At 41.5% G+C, this 19,237-nt stretch overlaps 1 protein-coding gene across 2 annotated transcripts in view; it reads left to right on the forward strand.

Annotated features, from left to right (window-relative positions):
* Nucleotides 1-19,237, forward strand: part of PGM5 (phosphoglucomutase 5) — a 185,354-nt gene that overhangs the window by 21,429 nt on the left and 144,688 nt on the right. For both annotated transcript variants that reach the window (XM_045469642.1, XM_045469643.1), the window contains exons 2-6: nt 260-422; nt 6,822-6,968; nt 10,420-10,545; nt 14,354-14,544; nt 15,150-15,304. In XM_045469642.1, the coding sequence (XP_045325598.1) occupies nt 260-422; nt 6,822-6,968; nt 10,420-10,545; nt 14,354-14,544; nt 15,150-15,304 (782 nt within the window). The remainder of the gene's footprint in view (nt 1-259; nt 423-6,821; nt 6,969-10,419; nt 10,546-14,353; nt 14,545-15,149; nt 15,305-19,237) is intronic.

Genomic DNA, 19,237 nt, shown 5'->3' on the forward strand with positions numbered 1-19,237 from the left:
ATGTTTCAAACTACTAAAAATCAATGGGGCAGGTCCAATTTACAGCTTAATAGTTGGCTGCTACATGTGGGTGCCCCAACTGGTGTTGGAGATACTGGGCAGGAGGCAATGCCAGAGCTCTCCTTTACCCCTTAACCCAAAGCCCACTCTATGCCTTTTGCAAGTGATTTACTGTGTGTTAACAGAGCCTGGGGCACTTCCCATTGAAATGCCTTTGATCCCGTGTAACTGGATTGATTTTTTTCCTTGGCTGATCTAGATTGGACGACTGATTATTGGACAGAATGGCATCTTGTCGACACCTGCTGTTTCCTGCATTATCAGAAAGATCAAGGCTGCTGGTGGAATCATTCTAACAGCCAGCCACTGCCCTGGGGGACCAGCTGGAGAGTTTGGAGTGAAGTTCAATGTTGCCAATGGAGGTATGTAGTTTAGAGGATACCTTAATCTTCACGGTTTCTGTCCTCTTAGGTTATTGTAGTCTTACAATGACTCTCTGATGGTAGACGAGCAAGGTGGAGAGGAAGTGGCTCAGAAAGTTCCAGTGAGGGATCTGTCTTAGGGTTCTCCAGAGGAACAGAACCAGTAGGCTATAAAGAGATTTATTATAAGGAATTGGCTGGGTTCCCATTCAACATGGCAACGTAGGAATATCTGGTACTCACCTCCTCCCATGGACACACCGAATCTGCAGATATATGGATCGATTTCCTCTGAAAAACAAAAACAGAAACCTAAAAACTAGCACAGCAACCCCTTACCATAGGGCAAGTGAGAGGGAAACCACTTCAAAGTGGGTTGAAGAGGCTGGGACACAAACCCACCACGGGTGAAATGATCCACCCTCTGGAGAGAACAGAAGACCTAGAGAGTCTCCCCAAGAAAGGGAGGGTTCGTACTCTACATTGGGCACCCCAGCTTTTAAGACTGGTACCCGAGAGATGCGCCCCCCAAAACATCTGGCTTTGAAGACCAACTGGCTCGTGCCCTCAACCTGAGGACTATGACAAACTGAGGGATGGCTCTTAAAGGGCCTACCCACAGCCACACCTGCCCCGGACCCAGCGAGGGAGTTAGCTCACGTGATTATGGAGGCTGACAAGTCCAGAGACTGTAGACCCAGGAGAGCGATGGCAGAGTTCTAGTCTGAGTCCCAAGGCCTGAAAAACAGCACAACTGATGGTGGAAGTTCCAATCCGAGACCAGGTTCAGGTTCAAAGGCAGGAGAGAACCACTGTCTCAGCTTGAAGCCAGACAGGGAGAGTGACTTCTCCCTTACTCAGCCTCTTGTTCTGTCCAGGCTCTCAGTGGGCTCTCAGATGAGGCCACCGGTAGTGGGCACTTTACACAGTCTCCTGGATGCTAATCTCTTCCAGAAACCCCCTTACAGACACACCCGGGATAAGGTTTCACCAAATATCTGGGCACTGTGGGGCTCAGTCACGTTGACATATAAAACTAACCCCACAACGCTTGAGGTGGCCTAATGAGATCTCGAACCTATTTGGTGTTTTGAGCCTCTGCACTTCTTAGCACAGTCAAATGGTTGAAACATTGATGCTTATCTGATGTGGAAGGGGTCTGGATTAAAAAAAGAAATTTTTTAATGTTTATTTATTTTTGAGAGAGACAGAGTGTGAGTGGGGGTGGGGCAGAGAGAAAGGGAGACAGAATCCGGAGCAGGCTCCAGGCTCTGAGCTGTCAGCACAGAGCCCAACGTGGGGCTCGAACCCACAAGTCACGAGATCATGACCTGAGCCAGTCAGATGCTCAACCAACTGAGCCACCCACGCGCCCCTAGAAGGGCTCTGGAGTTTAAAGTAGAAACTTACTCTAAGTCATTTAGACCATTCCTGTTATTTGGCAGATGAACAAATCAAATCCCCAAGAGGCTCTTACTTGTTCAAGTTCACATGGCTGCTCAAAGCCAGACAAATGAGTTTTTAGCATAACTCATAGACTTCCTCTTTCCTATAGCGTTGACTTTGTCTCACTGAAATGCTTATGATCGTTCCACTTTTTTCTTATATTAACAGAAATTTATGGTTTGGAGGTCTTAGTGGGTGGTTTATATATATAGGGGTGAATTAGAAGAACAATTTTAATTTTTTTTAATGTTTATTTATTATTGAGAGACAGAGACACAGAGCATGATCAGGGGAGGGGCAGAGAGGGAGACACAGAATCCGAAGCAGGCTCCACGCTCCGAGCTGTCAGCACAGAGCCCGACGTGGGGCTCAAACCCACGAACTGTGAGATCAGGACCTGAGCCAAAGTCGGTCGCCTAACCAACTGAGCCACCCAGGTGCCCCGAAACACAATTTTAAACACATATTAAGTTAAGGAGAATAATAAATGGGTAGCTTGTGTCCATTATTTGTTTTTCCATTTTGCGCTTTTTTTCCCCCTAAAAGATTTTAAGGTAAATTAGAGCATGAAGACATTTTACACGTAGATATTTCTGAATACATCTCTTCAAAAGAAAGACCTATTCCTACATAACTACATTATCAGGCCTAACAAAAATAACACTAATTCCCTAACATCCTCTAAAACCTAATCTATTATTGAAATTTTTCCAGTTGTCTCCAAAATGTTATTTATAGCTGTTTCATCCCAGAACAGGATTCATCCCAGAACCATGCCTTCCATCTGCTCGTCAAGTCTCTAAATTTTAATCTTGAACCCTGAGTCTGCTTTTATAGGTGGGTAGGAGCTGATTTTTAACCAACAGCAGTTACTTTTATGAATCTGAAGGCAATATTTATTATTTCCCCCTCCTTACAGCCATTTGGGACATTATCCAAGCAAAGGAACTTCATTCCCATCAAGTGTTAAAAAAAAAAAAAAAAAAAAAGACCCACAAAACACCTTACAAAGTGTCCCGTGATGGGAGAAGCTCTCCTTCATTAAAAATCACACCTAGGACCACATCTAGTCTTGCAACAGGTACTGAGAATTTCAGGAAAAAAACAGGCAGTATTCTGGTATCTTATATGCTGTTAACGCAAGAAATCGAATGGGCTCAGAAAATGGGAGTTTGCAGAGAAATATGATATGTAAGTTGCCAAACTAAACAATGGATTTCAAGCAAGCATTTGGAATTTATGTTTGGTTTCATATCTTGTAAGAACACCTCAGTCATCTCGATGACATCCTGTGCGGCATAAGGGGAGAAGATATTATTTAAATACCCATTTTGTAGACTAAATTACAGGAGGAAGTGAGACCTACTCAGCCATAGAGGGAGGGGATTGAGTTTATCATTTAGCCTTTGACTCTATTGAAAGTCCCTCTCTTACACTCAATTCTTCATGTTTCCATGCCTTGGCATCATTAACGAAGCTCACATTCCTGATGGCATAGAGAGATTCAGTTGGTTTCTTCCCACTGAAAGTAGAATGAATTTTACCATAAGTTATTTTTCGGGAGAAGCTTTCACCTCTTTTCATTGTGTGCCATACAGATACATTTTATGGAATTAGTACGCACATTCAGGGAAATGGGACGCATCTGGAACTATGTTGTTTTTATTTTATTTTATTTCATTTTATTTTATTTCATTTCATTTTATTTTATTTTATTTTATTTTATTTTATTTTATTTTATCTTATCTTCTTATTTTATCTTATCTTATTTTGTGTTTGTTTATTTATTTATTTTGAGAGACAGAGCATAAGCAGCAGGAAGGGCGGACAGAGAGAACCCCGAGGAGGCCCCATGCTCAGTGCAGAGCCCAACACGGGGCTTGAACTCATGATGGGGAGGGAGATCATGACCTGAGCCGAAATCAAGAGTCTGACGCTTAACTAACTGAACCCCCCAGGCGTCCCTGGAACTATGTTGCTTTTAAAATGGATTTAGAGCACAGGACCATTGTGAGCATGTTTTTAAGTATAGGGGAAGATGCTAGAGGGGAAATGGAATCAGTAATAAAAATACTGGATGTTTTTTGAATCTTACAATGTGCGGGGCACCATAGTCCGACCTTTATTTACATGCATTGTCTCCCTTAATCCTCCTAACAGCCCGATGAAGAGACTGAGGAATAAAATGGTTTCAAAAACTTAACGCCATGTCACAGAATCAGTAAGCTGTGGCGCTCAATCAGGGCCTAGATTCGGAGAAGAGGGCAGAACATTTGAACAAGAAGGCAAGGGAATGGGGAAGGAAGCAACTCTGAGGGGTGCAGAATGGAAGTCTGGGGAAATAGTTCCTAGATCTATGCAAAAAGAAAGTAAGAAGAAAGGTTGCCTGCTCGGATCATGGGACAAGGATAAAGAAGGGACTTGAACATATTTTGTAAAAGGTACTCTGGAAAATTTGTTGAGAATTCATAGGAAGTTGTGCAGTGAAGCAGCCTCATTCTTAGGGGCAAGCAGTCGGTGTTATTTTGTAACTGCCCCCAGCAATGTGTGGGAGTCTGGGAATGGCAGCAGTGGGGGAAGGTGATGGCAATGTCCCAGGGTTGGGGAATGGCAGCGTGGGCTTGGCACGGCCTCGGGGGGGCTTGTACTCATTACGGATGTCTGAGCTGCCATCGGACTATTAGGATTCAAAATCCAGCCTCTGTTAATTACCAGCGATGGGACCTTGGTTAAGGGTCTCCCCCCTTCTTCAAACTTCAGTTTCCCCATTTGGAAAATGAGGATAAGAAGAATTCTTCCTTCATCTGCTTTTTGTGAGTGCCCAATTCCATATAAAGTGTGAAATGCGGTGTATGTAAATTTCAGTAAAGGTTGGCTCATGTTACTATGCTAACAAAGGTATGGCTCAAATGGTGGACCAGAGGGTCTTGCCTGGGATAAGAGACCAGGGAAACTAGAATGGACCACTAGCCTGTGATTAATCAGGTGATGACGAGCATTAGTATAGGAATGAGCAGGTTCAGCAGAGGTACAGAGTAGGGTGGCTGGCAGATAAGGAATTTATGGGCTGAGGACAACCAAATTTGATATTTTTGAAAGGATTTCAAGCGACAACAATACTTCAGGTATGACTCTGGCAGCCATTGGCTAAAATGAAGAGGAAAAGTCATCGGAGTAGATGACGTCAAGGAACTTGGAAGTTGTCAGCGGCTACAGAGGTTGCTGATGAACTGTGAGGGTAACAATGTGAGCGGCTGATAGGCATCATAGAAAACCAACATTCTAGAAGCTGTTTTCCTTTTGGAAACAGGTGTGCTTTGTCATTAAAATTCGGACTGTTTAAAAGTGAGGGACAGAGCTGTCTATTGTATTAGACAGTGTAGCTCTAAGGATTAGGATGGAAAAGAAATTATTTCTAGATTCCTCTTCAGTTGAAAGTTACAATATAGTTGGGTAATTCATACACAACCCATCTATTGTCTATCGTTTATATTTTAGATCTCAGTGTACTCATTTGATTTCCCAAACTTGTTGCAAAAAATCTAAAGTGACTTGCATTGAGATGTAAAAATTAAAAAGAAAAGAAAAACAGAAAGAGGACGAATTGTTGATTTTCCATTCATTTAAAATGTATCACAACCTAATTGTCCTTTTGATCTTGTAAGGAAACGGATCAAATATTTTTGTTTAAACCTCATTTCATTTATTTATTTATTAAAAAAATTTTTTTTTTTTTACATTTATTTATTTTTGAGACAGAGAGAGGCAGAGCATGAACGGGGGAGGGTCGGAGAGAGAGGGAGACACAGAATCGGAAACAGGCTCCAGGCTCTGAGCCATCAGCACAGAGCCCGACGCGGGGCTGGAACTCACGGACCATGAGATCATGACCTGAGCCGAAGTCGGACGCTCAACCGACTGAACCACCCAGGCGCCCCTCATTTCATTTATTTAAAAAAGTTTTTTTTTAAAATTTTTAAATGTTTTAATTATTTATTTATTTATTTTTGAAGGAGAGAGAGAGACAGAGCATGAGCAGGGGAGCGGCAGAGAGAGAGGGAGACACAGAATCCGAAGCAGGCTCCAGGCTCTGAGCTGTCAGCACAGAGCCCCGATGTGGGGCTCAAACCCACGAACTGTGAGATCATGACCTGAGCCGCAGTCGGACGCTTAACCGACTGAGCCACCCAGGCGCCCCTATTTAAAAAAGTTTTTAACTTTATTTATTTATTTTGAGAGAGGCAGAGTGAGTGGGGGAGGGGCAGAGAAAGAGGGAGACCGAGAATCCCAAGCACAGGCTGTGCTGCCGGTGCAGAGCCCGATGCGGGGCTCAAACCCACAAAACCGTGAGATCGTGACCTGAGCCGAAACCAAGAGTCAGAAGCTTAACCGACTGAGCCACCCAGGCACCCTGCTTTAACCTCCTTTTAAAAACTTGGAAGTCACTAGAGAGCGTGAGTTGGGGGAAATAGTTGACCCTGGTAAGCTGCCTCAACAAGGCAGCAGACCTGGGAGTGGAAGCCATACTTTCTTTCTCTAGATGCACTTAGGAGGCTGCAGTTTAAATCTGGGATCCCTCACTTGTGTCAAGTGCATATCCCATTGATGTCTCATATCCTGAATAAAGCAGATTACATAACCGGGTCTCCCTAGCAGGTGTGAAACTATTTTTAGGGAAGATGTATCATTACTCAGAAGCGGATTCAGACAAACAAACATGTGGGTTATTAGCCTACGTAGAACAGGTGAGGCTGACCAAATTTCCTCCATCATGGATGAATACAGCATAAGGAATACAGAGGCTAACCGAACTGTGAACTGTTTGTCCACTGTTTGGAGAACAAACGCACCTTTGTTTTGCTTGGCGGTGAAGGAGGTGACATTTCTCTGATCGAAACTGCAGACACCTTTTAAAAAATTTCTTTTGGGTGACGCGCTATTTTCACGTGTTAGGTCCTGCCCCAGATGTGGTCTCTGACAAAATCTATCAGATCAGCAAGACAATTGAGGAGTACGCCATATGTCCTGATCTTCGAATCGACCTATCTCGGCTTGGAAGACAAGAATTTGACCTGGAGAACAAATTCAAGCCATTCAGAGGTAATAGATTATATTTTGAAAAACAACAGCTCCGTGAATGGGGGTGACTCTATCTTCTGCAGGGGAGGGCACACATTAAAGCGTTTGGATTGTCCATTTGGGGATTGATTTTTGAGAAATAGATGTACCACGACTGTGGTGCACCGAGAAGTCAGAGCAGCCAAGATCTCCAGAACTGGCAACTTTCGAAAATGACTTTCTAAACCCAAGACCACTTTCAGTAGAGGAAAAATGTCATGGCTGACTCCGTTATAGCGTTCCAAGGATAGTCTGTGAATTGCCAAAACATGTCTTTGCTTTTCTAATCAATTAAGGCGAAGATGCTGGAATGCCTTAAACAGTTGAGAAGAGACTCAACAAGGTAGTGGGGTTCTTAAAATGGCCCATGGAAGGTAGGCATTTCTTTTCCAAGCCAGAACCATGCCATTCAACTTGATTCAATGCACAAGTAATCACCTATTCTATAGCAAGTACTGTGTTAGGAGATTTTACAAAGGAACTCAGTAAGTACTGAATGGAGTTAGGCAAAGAACAGAATGAAATTGCCCCAAATATCCTATACCGTAGAGTGACTAACATTTCTGGAGTACTCAGATTATAACCTTTAAATTTGTGGGTTAATATTGAACCGTATAATACCATCAATATCATATATACGCTTATTATTATTCCCCTCTATTTATCTTACTGCTTTTGCCTAGAAGGCATACAATTAGCGATAAAGCCAACTGTTTACTCCTTTAGTGCCCTATAAGCTTGAATACAGTTTGTGTTAAGGTGTTGTCTTTAGTTGACTTAGCTAAAAGGATGAAATGCCTGGCTGACAGGCACATGGCATTTGTGGGACAGAGAAAACCTTGAAATGGACTGTGGCGGGGTCACACTGTGAAGCTAACACGACTGCCTTTTTCTTGAAGGATTTGGAGTCCTTTGCTTGCTTAGCCAATCGGCAGACATTGACTGAAAGCCACGTGATACTGGAAGCCATGGGGCCTCCTTTTGTAAATCTACTGGGAGCATGCACACGCACACACACGTGCGCACGCGATGTCTTGACAACTATCGACAAGAGATGTGTTACGTGAAACAAAAGGACTTAAACATGCTTGCGTACATACATTTGGGCAAACTGGACAAGGGAGTGACTGGGAAAAACCAGGCGTTACCGTCAGGAAGCAGTTGTTATTGATTTATTGATTTTTGGTTCCTTCACGATTTTTATGGTTGTTCCAGAGACCCCCGTGTCTTTGGTGAGCTCAGAGTCAGGCAGTTGCTGCAGCCCCGTTGCTAGTGTGCTGAGTTTTCTCAAATGCTCCGGATACCAGGAGGTGGGCAGAAGAATTCCTTGGCTTCCAGGAAGAATTTGGGGATGAGTGTTTGGGATGATCTATGTGCTGTGTTCTTGCTGCTTTAAATGTTGAGCAAGGCTTGAGTTAATTGGAAACACGTTCATTCCTTGGCATTTCCCCTTAAGGGGTCAAGAGCATGAACTACTTGACGCGAACTTTCAGTTTTCACTGAATTCTACTTCCTTGTTTTTTTACATTTCTGTTTACCATGTGTTATCTGCTATGAATACCAAGTATATTTGGGCAAGCAGTTCAAGAATTAAAGAACCAGAATGAAACTGCCAAAAATATTCTCGTATCTTATAGAGTAAGACTTCTAACGTATTTAGGACATAACTTTTTGTTTTATAAATTATTATTTTTTTTATTGTGGTAGAATATACATAACGTAAACTTTACCATCTTAACCATTTTTAGGTCTACATTTCATATAAATCCTTGATTTATTGTACAAATTAATATCCCCCTCATGTCAAAAGATTAGTCATTACTTTATTAATTACTTAGTTTATTGTATAATTAATATCCCCCTCATGTCAAAGGATTACTTAAAAAAATTTTTTTTAATGTTTTTATTTATTTTTGAGACAGAGACAGAACATGAGCAGGGGAGGGGCAGAGAGAGAGGGAGACACAGAATCCGAAGCAGGCTCCAGGCTCCGAGCTGTCAGCACAGAGCCCGACGCGGGACTCAAACTCACGGAGCGTGAGATCATGACCTGAGCTGAAGTCGGACGCTTAACCAACTGAGCCACCCGGGCGCCCCAAAGGATTACTTTTTAGTGAACACAAACCATTTTGTGTTCATTGAAAACTAATTACAGTATATGTGAATGGGCACGCATACTACATTGATTTAAGTGCAAGGAAAAATATTTTTAGATTTGTATTTGACAAGATGATGAGACAGTTTCATATAGAATATTAAAATTCCATCCTTTAGGGGTGCTTGGGTGGCTCATTCAGTTGAGCATCTGACTTCGGCTCAGGCCACGATGTCACAGTTTGTGAGTTCGAGCCCCACTTTGGGCTTGCTGCTCTCAGCACAGAGCCCACTTCAGATCTTCTGTTCCCCTCTCTCTCTGTCCCTGCCCTGCACGCACTCTCTATCTCTCTCGAAAATAAATAAAACACTAAAAAATATTTTTAAATTCTATCCATTAAATGTTATGCCTGGATTTACTGAAAATTATTAAAGACGGATTGATAATATCTTACCAGGTTTAATATTTCAGAATTTGAAAAATTTGAAAGACAACATCCATACATTTCAACATAAGTATGAGTTTAAAAGCAGGGCTTATGGACAAATTTTAGTGCCTAAGGAGTCAAATATTTACTATTCTAGGGAAAGTACTTTCTCAGTATTAATTATATGCTGATGGCCAAGTCTGAAAAATGTAATGTGTTTTGGGTTTTGTGTATCTGTCAAATAACTGGAAAAGACTAGTTTTGGATTTCTGGTCATCGGGTGGTAACAGACATTGAAGAACATTCGTGTTTAACGAGGATTTCTAAGTATCTGGCATTCACCCTGAAATTGGGACTGGACTGGGCACACGAGAGACTTCACACAAACTCAAGAATATATCCTTCATCACCAATTCCAACCCTGGATTTGGTGGTCACAATGGCATTTAGAAAATAGGGATCACTGAAGTCACTCCTTGATTTGTTCCAAGCCTGCTGAGTCATTGTTTGGCTAACCCCCACAGGAGAGGAACAGGGTGTGCCCAGGTGCCTCTTAGCATTGAGGTGTGTGCATTTTTTGGGGAGGAGGTGTTAGAAGGATGGTGGGATAAGAGGGCGTAGTTTTTATCCGAACGACTTTATTTTGTGGTTGATTTTTCATGTGCAAAGAAGGACGTATAACTTGTACTATTTATACCCAGTAATGGCCTGAAAAGTGTGTAGGATCTTGATTGTGCCTTAATTTGTGACTTAGCCTACAAATGGGCACTTGGCTTCCCACATGATGTGTAGGGTTCTGATGGAACTGTGATCGGAACTTCATGCTTTTAGGGTAGTGATTCTTCTTTTCGTTCCCAAGTATACTTCATGGGTACGGTCATTGACGTTTCCTTTTGCTTTTCTATCCTTAGTGGAGATAGTGGACCCAGTAGATATCTATCTCAACCTCCTTCGGACCATCTTTGACTTTAATGCCATCAAGAGTTTGCTGACAGGGCCCGGCCAACTGAAGATCCGAGTTGATGCGATGCACGGAGGTAAGTTCGTGGTCTTCTCCCAATTGGTGGCCAAGAAATGTTGAAGAGGCCTCTACCCATGTTGGGTTTCTGAGATTATGAGGAAGATTGGGTTCATGGATATTCACACAATGTGTGTGTGTTCAGATACACTAATTATATCATCATTTTGGTAAGATTGGCATCCAGTGTCTACACTATCATAACTCTTAATCCCCACGCTCTCCCAGGATCTATATCTTCTCACTTCATGTTCCTGGAGATCTCTGATGTGCTCCCCTCTGCACTGGTTGCTCTCTGAGTTGTTGTTGTCCTTATCATCTTTCTAGTAATTCTCTTTACCCCTTTCTCATGTTGACTCTCCTTATGTCCACATCCTTTGTCTTCCATTTTTGTGATTTACCTCCTTGTTTTGGAGGAACAGATTCTTCAGGAGCTCGGAGAGAAACCTGATGGGAGCTGAATGTGTTGAGTCATTGCATATCTGAAAATACCTTTTTTTTTCTTCTTGTTCTCACGGGATATTTATTTGTCTAGATAGAGAAATTTAAGATGGATATTACTTTCCTTCAGAAGTTTGAGGGCATTGCTCCATTGCCTTATAGCCAATTGTATTGAATTTGAGAAATCTGATGCTATTCTGATTTTTAATCCAGGTATGAAATCTTTGCTTTTTCTTCTCTGGAGGATTTTAGGGTCTTTGGCTTGTCATTACTGTTCCTACCTTTTGTACTGATGAGTGTTAATGTGGGACTATTTTTTTTCTATTGTGCTGGGTACTTGGGAGATCCTCTTAACCTGGAAACTTGTATCCTTTAATTCTGGAACATTTTCTTAAATTACTTCTTGAGTGATTGCCTCTATTATTTTCTCTTTCCTTTCCTTCCAGAATGGTTATTGTTTAGGTATTAGACCAAAGGGACTGACTCTTTAGTTTTCCTATTCTCTCCTCTACACCTCCCCCGCCACCCCTATTTTCCTTTTCTTTATTTTGTGCTACTTTCTGGGAGATTTCCTCAACTTTTTTCCTAAGCCCTCCCATTAAGCTTTTCAGTTCCGCTATCATATTTCTAATTTCCAAAAACCGGTTTTTCATTTCCAAATAATCTCTTTTAAAAAATAGTGGGCCTATTCATGTTTCATGAATGCCATATTTTTTAAATGTCAGGTTTGCTGATTTATACGTGGTAAAACTGACATCTTTTAGGCATACAGTTTGATGAAGTTTGACAAAAATATATAGTCATGTGATGACTATGACAATCAAGATATAAAGAATTTCCCCCACTCTAGAAAATTACCTTGTGGCACTTTGTAATCATACCCCTTATCCTAACCCATAGCTCCTGGAAATCACTCATCTGCTTTTGCCCCTATAATTTTGCCCTTTACAGAAAGCCATGTAAATGGAAGCACAAAATATATACCCCTTTATTTTAGGCTTCTTTCATGCACGTAAAGTTTTGGAGACGGATTCGTGGTGTTGTATATATCAGGAGTGGTTCCTTGTTACCAACGAGTAGGATTCCATTGTATGGATGAACCACAGTTTATTTATTCACCAGTTGATATAGTTAGGGTTATTTCTAGGTTTTGGCTTCTACAAAGTTCCTATCAACATTCGTGAACACGTCTTTATGCGTTACTTGATTTCATTTGTCTTAGATCTGAGATTTCTGAGTCATAGGACAAGTGCATATTTCTCTTTATAAGAAACCGCCAAACTGTTACCCAAAGTGGCTGTGCCATTTGCACCACCATCAGTGTATGAGGGCTTCACTTTTTCCATGTCCTCACTTGGTATTCTCAGTCTTTTTAATTTTAGCCATTTTATCATATCTTATTAATCTCTGTTAAAATATTTCTGGTATATATTTAAAAATTTTTCTTCTCCTTATAGTTTCTGTTTCCTCCAGGTTGTTCTTTATACTTTTTGTTTTGGTCTCATGTTAATTGCATTTTCCAAAAGTTTGGTGATCCTTGGCTGTCTGGCATGTTTAAGGATGAGGCACTAAAAATTTTATTGGGAGATCGGAGCTCATGTGTGGAGCTCATCCTCCATGGGCTTTACTCTAAGGTCATTTGTGTGGGCTGTTTAGTTCTTTCTTATTGGGCCAATTATATTCCCCAGAAAAAGACCTTTCAGGTTCTTGCCCTAGGATTCATTATCTGGCCTAGAGGGCATACAGCTTCTCTTTCTAAATAGTTTGAATAATATAGCTGGTTTTGAGCCTCATTGCCTAGGTTGTACTATATGTCCATCTCTGAATCAATCACTGTGGATGGAGGGCATTGATTGGGCACATCTAGGTCACCTTCTCAGCCTTGGGGGAAATGGAATTTAGCCATGTCTGTATTATAAGAACTGAAATGGGGAAAGGATTGGTTCTCCAAAGGAAACCTAAAATGCAAAGTCAAAAGATGTTCACTATTTGATGTTTGTATCTTATCAGTGGAAAATAAATGGAAAGCAATGCTTTACATATATTTCAGCCAACAGGATTGCATGCTGGTCCCCAGATGTGCTGTATGTGTGTGCTCTGGCTCTATTCCCTTGTTTATAATATCATTTCCATTTGGATGACATCCCCAGTCCCCATCTCTATGTTCTTTCTTCAAGTCTTCTTGGAAATGCTACCTTCTTCTTGAAACCTTACCTGTGGTTGTTTCTTCTCCTAAGCCATTAGATCTAATTATTTCATAAATATACATTGAATAGCACCAGTCTTACTATTGCATTCACTCACCTGTCGATTTCACTCATCCAACCCCTGCTTTAAGAGCCCAGTAATGTAGGGACTGTGTGCTTTGCATCCCTTGAATATGTTGCCTTCCATTCTTTTTTTTCCTATTATAATTTTTTTTTAAAGTTTCTTTATTTCTGAGAGAGAGAGAGAGAGAGAGAGAGAGAGAGAGAGAATGAGCGGGGGAGGAGCAGAGAGAGGGAGACACAGAATCCAAAGCAGGCTCCAGGCTCTGAGCTGTCAGCCCAGAGCCTGATGAGGGGCTCGAACTTGTGAACTGCGAGATCATGACCTGAGCCGAAGTCAGATGCTCAACCGACTGAGCCACCCAGGTGCCCCACTTTTTTTTTTAAGTTTTTTTAATTTTTATTTTTGACAGAGGTACAGTGTGAGCATGAGTGGGGGAAGGGCAGAGAGAGAGGGAGACACAGAATCCAAAGCAGGCTCCAGGCTCCGAGCTGTCAGCACAGAGCCCAACGCGGGGCTCAAACTCATGAACCGTGAGATCATGAGATGGACCGAAGTCGGATGCTTAACTGACTGAGCCACCCAGGCGCCTCAATGATGCCTTCCATTCTTAACATTGGGATTCCATGGTAGGCACTCCATTAATGTGTGTTGAACTAGAAAACACCATCCCTTAGCACTTTTTTTTGTAAAATATGCTTCGTTTTATATGCTACAGTCGTTTACAGTGTCTAATTATATACTTGACAGAGTCAAAGTGATTGCAGAGACAAAGAACATCGTTGGAGCCTTTTAATGCTTTTGCATATATTTAGCTCAAGTTTTCAGTACATAAAAAGCTGCACACAATGGATCATTATTAAGCAGTTGATTTCTTTCTGGCAACATATTAGAAAAGTTTTGGAGAAAAATATGATGTAACTGCCCAGCATAGTCATTGGCACATATTAGGTGCTCAATGAATGTCAGCTGAAGTATTACTCTGTGTTGTGTCTTGAAAAAGCTTGGCGAATTTATTTATTCTGTGCTCTTAAATTGCCCTTCTTGTTTTACCCGGGATACAAGACATTTGGGGGTTTCTTTAAAGATTTCATATTGCTGCGTGTATCTCTTTTCAGTTATGGGACCCTATGTGAGAAAAGTCCTGTGTGATGAGCTGGGAGCCCCAGCCAATTCTGCAATAAACTGTGTCCCCCTGGAAGATTTCGGGGGGCAGCATCCTGACCCAAACCTGACATACGCAACAACCCTTCTGGAAGCTATGAAAGGAGGGGAATATGGATTTGGAGCGGCCTTTGATGCTGATGGGGTAAGTAGGAAAGTTCTCTGCCTGCTGACCCTTTTGCCATGTAATAAGCCCGCCCCTGGAAGCCAGAGAATTCCTGGGGCCGGTTGACATATGGCGCATTTGAACCCTAACTGGGCTCTGCATCTATTCTTCTGTTTAATGCTCTTCCATATTGCAATTAAATAGCTTTTGCTTTTCTTAGTTCTAGGTTAGCCTTATGCTGTGAAAAAAGGTTATGTCTTAAAAAAAAAAATTCATGCAATAAATCTTTCTGTATGGTTGGTTTTGTTGCAAGCGCCGAATGAAGGCAACAGCTATTTCAGCAATAACTCTCGTTCTCCATTGTGTTTTGGGGAAAAGTGTGAAATAAAGCACACGGGGGCTACGGAAGCACAAGGTCGTCATCCACAGCTCACCAGGTTGAACACATTCCTAGCTGGCCAAGATCACGGGCCCTCCAGGACTCAGGAATTTAAAAGGTTTCTCATGCCCCCTGTAGCCTCATTCAAGTTGTTTGAGGTTGTTTAAATATAGGATGGCAGTAAAGAAGCTTGTGCGGCTGGTGGGAACGGGCTGCTAGCAGCAGATGGCTCTGTCTCATCGTTTTCACACATTCTTTCCGACAGGACCGTTATATGATCCTCGGCCAGAATGGCTTCTTTGTGAGCCCTTCTGACTCCCTGGCCATCATTGCTGCCAACCTCTCTTGCATTCCATATTTCCGGCAGATGGGGGTGCGAGGGTTTGGGAGGAGTATGCCCACCAGCACGGCCCTGGACAGGTAAGCGAGGATGTCACCGTGGAAACCGTTACGGTACGCTTCTGACGTCACTGTCCCCTTTGTGGGTAACTGTCCCTCATTCTCCCCTACTCCGGCGGGAACTGATGGAAGTGTGGGAACTTAGAGACGCGTGTAGTGTGCTTGATAGGGACGTGAAGCATCAGGTGGCCTGGACTGGATTCCCGGTTCTGCCGCTGCTTAGCTGCGGGAACTTGACGGATGTATCCGATCCCCGTGTCTCGTTCTTTTTTGTCAATCTCTTCTACTTTGGCAATTCCAGTGAGTGCAAAGTATCATTTCCTTTTTTTTTTTTTTTTTTTTTTAATTGAAGTGTAATTAACATATAGTGGTATATTAGTTTCCGGTCCACAATGTGATTCAACGATTATATATATTACTCAGCGCTCATCATAATTAAGTATACTCTCAATCCCCTTCACCCCTTTCACCCATCCCCCCACCTACCTGCCCTCTGGCAACCACCAGTTTGTTCTCTGTTTTTAAGAGTCTGGTTTTTTTTGTTTGTTTGTCTCTCTTTCTCTCTCTCTCTCTCTCTTTTCTTTTTTTTTTTTTTTGTTTTGTTTCTTAAATTCCACCTATGAGTGAAATCCTATGGTATTTGTTTTTCTTCAGTTGACTTATTTCACTTAGCGTTATATCACATTGTATTTAACAGCTGAGGAATGTTCCATTTACATATATGCCCTGTCTTCTTTATCCTTTCATCTCTGGAAGGACACTTGGGTTGTTTCTGTATCTTGGCTATCTATCATAAATAATGCTGCAGTAAATAAAGGGGTACACATATCGTTTCAAATTAGTGTTTTCATTTTCTATGAGTAAACACCCAGTAGTGGAATTACTGGATCATATGGTAATTGTATTTTTAATTTTTTGAGAGCCCTTCATACCGTTTTCCACGATATCTGTATTAATTGACATTCCCACCAACAGTGTGCAAGGGTTCCTTTTTCTCCACATCCTCACCAACACTGGCTATTTCATGTCTTTTTTATTCTAGCCATTCTCATAGATGTGAAGTGACATCTCATTGTGGTTTTGATTTACATTTCCACGATGATCCGTGATGTTGGGCATCTTTTCATGTGTCTGTGGCCATCTGTATGTCTTCTTTGGAAAAATGTCTGTTTAGGTCTTCTGCCCACTTTTTTTTTTTAATGTTTATTCATTTTTGAGAAGGAGAAACAGAGTTGAAGTGGGGGAGGGGCAGAGAGAGAGAAATAGACGGACAGACAGACAGAATCCCAAGCAGGCTCCAGGCTCTGAGCTGTCAGCCCAGAGCCCAATGTGGGGCTCGAACTCGCCAACCGTGAGATCGTGACCTGAGCCGAAGCCGGACGCCTAACTGACTGAGCCACCCGGGTGCCCCTCCTGCCCACTTTTAATTAGATTATTTGTGTTTTTTGTGTGTGTTGAGTTGTGTAAGTTTTTTATATCTTTTGAATATTGACCCCTCATTGTATATATCATTTGCAAATATCTTCTCCCATTCAGTACATTGCCTTTTTATTCTGTTACCAGTTGCCTTTGCTGTGCAAGAGCTTTTCTTTGGGTGTAGTCCCAATAGTTTAGTTTTGCTTTTGTTTCTCTTGCCTGAGCAGGTGTATCTAGGACACAGTTTAATCCCTATTTGGTTCAGTATCCTCTAGAGAAACCAGTCCTCTGTTGCTTCTATCCTAGGAATCTTTGTACCCTTTGACTCCAAGAGCAGCCCTTGTGTCAAGACCCTGGTTGAGTCAGCAACTTGTTGAGAAGCAGAACTTTTAGCAGAGAGAAACCAAAAGCAAGATCTGCTGGGGTGGGGTGGACAGACATCTCTTGAACTGAAGTCACTCTGAGTCTCCAGTCTCCTTGAGTCTTTGCTGTCTGTTCCTACGAGTAGCTGGTTATTTGTGGTTTCATTCTGATGAAGGGTGAGGGCGAAAGCCCTTTGCACAGGCTTCAAGTCAAAAAGATACTGTAGTCCTTAAAACAAAAGCCCCCAATACACATTCACGTCCTGGGAGACTCCTGCCAAGGAGTCCTTCTGAGCTTTGAAATGTTCTCTTTTCTTTTGGTTTAGATTTGCATCATTGTAGTAACTAGTGATGTTGAGCTCATTTTCATATGCTAATTGTATCTGTTCATTTAAAAAATTAGGTTATCTTTTGTTATTGATTTATAGAAGTTCTTTATAGAGTCTGGATCATGTTTGTTTTTTTTTTTTTTTTTTTTTTTTTGTCAGATGTGTGTGTTGCAAATATTTCCTCCCTGCCTGTTGCTTGGCTTTTCATATTTTTAATGGTGCCTTTTGATGAGCTGAAGTTTTGATTTTCTTAAAGTTTATTTATTTAGATTCAAGTCAGTTAACATACAGTGTAGTATTTTTTTTCCGGAGTAGGACCCAGAGATTTTTTGCTTACATACCACACCCAGGGCTCATCCCAACAGGGGCCCTTCTTAATGTCCATCCTCCATTTAGCTCAGAAGTTTGAAATTAAAAAAAAAATTGTTTTTAATGTTTTTTACTTTTGAGAAAGAGAGAGAGACAGAGTGCGAGCAGGGGAGGGTCAGAGAGAGGGAGACACAGAACCCGAAGCAGACTTCAGGCTGTGAGCTGTCAGCACAGAGCCTGATGCGGGGCTTGAACTCACGAACTGTGAAATCATAACCTGGGCTGAAGTGGGATGCTTAACCAACTGAGCCACCCGGGCGCCCCTTAAATTTTGATGAAGTTTAGTTTATTAATACTTTCTTGTATGGTTAGTTTATACTTTTTGTCCTCTACAAGAAATATTTGCTTACCCGAAGGTCAGAAAGATGTCTTCCCTATGTCTTCTTCTAGAATCATTGTAGTTTTAATCTTCACATTTCAGTCTACGATGATTTTGAATTAATTTTTGTGTGGGTTGAAGGCAGAGGTCAAGGTTAACTTCTCCCCTATGTCCCGTTGTTTCAGCCTTGCTCATTGAAAAACAATTTTCTTTCCCCTTGGTGCCTTGTTAAAAAAAAAAAAAAAGTTGACCATATCTGTTTGGGTCTGTTTCAGGATTCTCTATTTTGTCTCATTGATCTTTTTGCCTATTCTTATGCCAATATTACACTGTCTTGATTATTAAAATTTTAAAGTAGGTTTTGAAATCAGGGGAACCCCCCCAATATTTTTTCTTCTTGGCCAAATTAGAAAAATGATATAGCCTTGGTCCTTTGCATTTCTATACCCATTTTATTTTATTTATTTTTTTAATGTTTTTATTTATTTTTGAGAGAGAGAGGGAGACAGAATATGAGTGGGGGAGGGGCAGAGAGAGAGGGAGGCACAGAATCTGAAGCAGGCTCCAGGCTCTGAGCCGTCAGCACAGAGCCTGACGTGGGGCTCGAACTCACGAACCTTGAGATCATGACCTGAGCTGAAGTTGGACGTTCAACCGACTCAGCCAGAAATCAGACTCAGAAATCAGCTTGTCGATTTCTACCAAAGCCTCTTAGGGTTTGAGGAATGGGTAGAATCTATAGAATAATCTGAGAAGAATTGCATTTTACGAATATTGAAATTTCCAGTTCACAAATGTGGTTTATCTCTCTCTTTACTTAGCAGTCTTTAATTTCTCTTACATACTTTGTAGTTTAACTTCTCTTATGTATGTTTTATCGTTTACTGTAGAGGTCTCACACTATTTTTGTTAAATTCATTTCTGAGTAAAATTTTCTATGTTTTGATGCTATTATAAGTGGAAGAGGTTTGTAAGTTTAATTTTCCAGTTGTTTGCTGCTAGCAATTAGAAATACAACTGATTTTTTTGTCACTTGAACTTGGATTCTTCCACCAGGAAGAGTCTCTTGGATGCCCCCCATTTTACTTCTCTCCCTCAGGGGATATTGATATCAAGCCCGTGATGATAATCTAAACTCAGTGCCTAGCAGTACCAAAGA

This window comes from Leopardus geoffroyi, chromosome D4 (genome assembly GCF_018350155.1).
Source record: "Leopardus geoffroyi isolate Oge1 chromosome D4, O.geoffroyi_Oge1_pat1.0, whole genome shotgun sequence".
NCBI classification, from domain to species: domain Eukaryota; kingdom Metazoa; phylum Chordata; class Mammalia; order Carnivora; family Felidae; genus Leopardus; species Leopardus geoffroyi.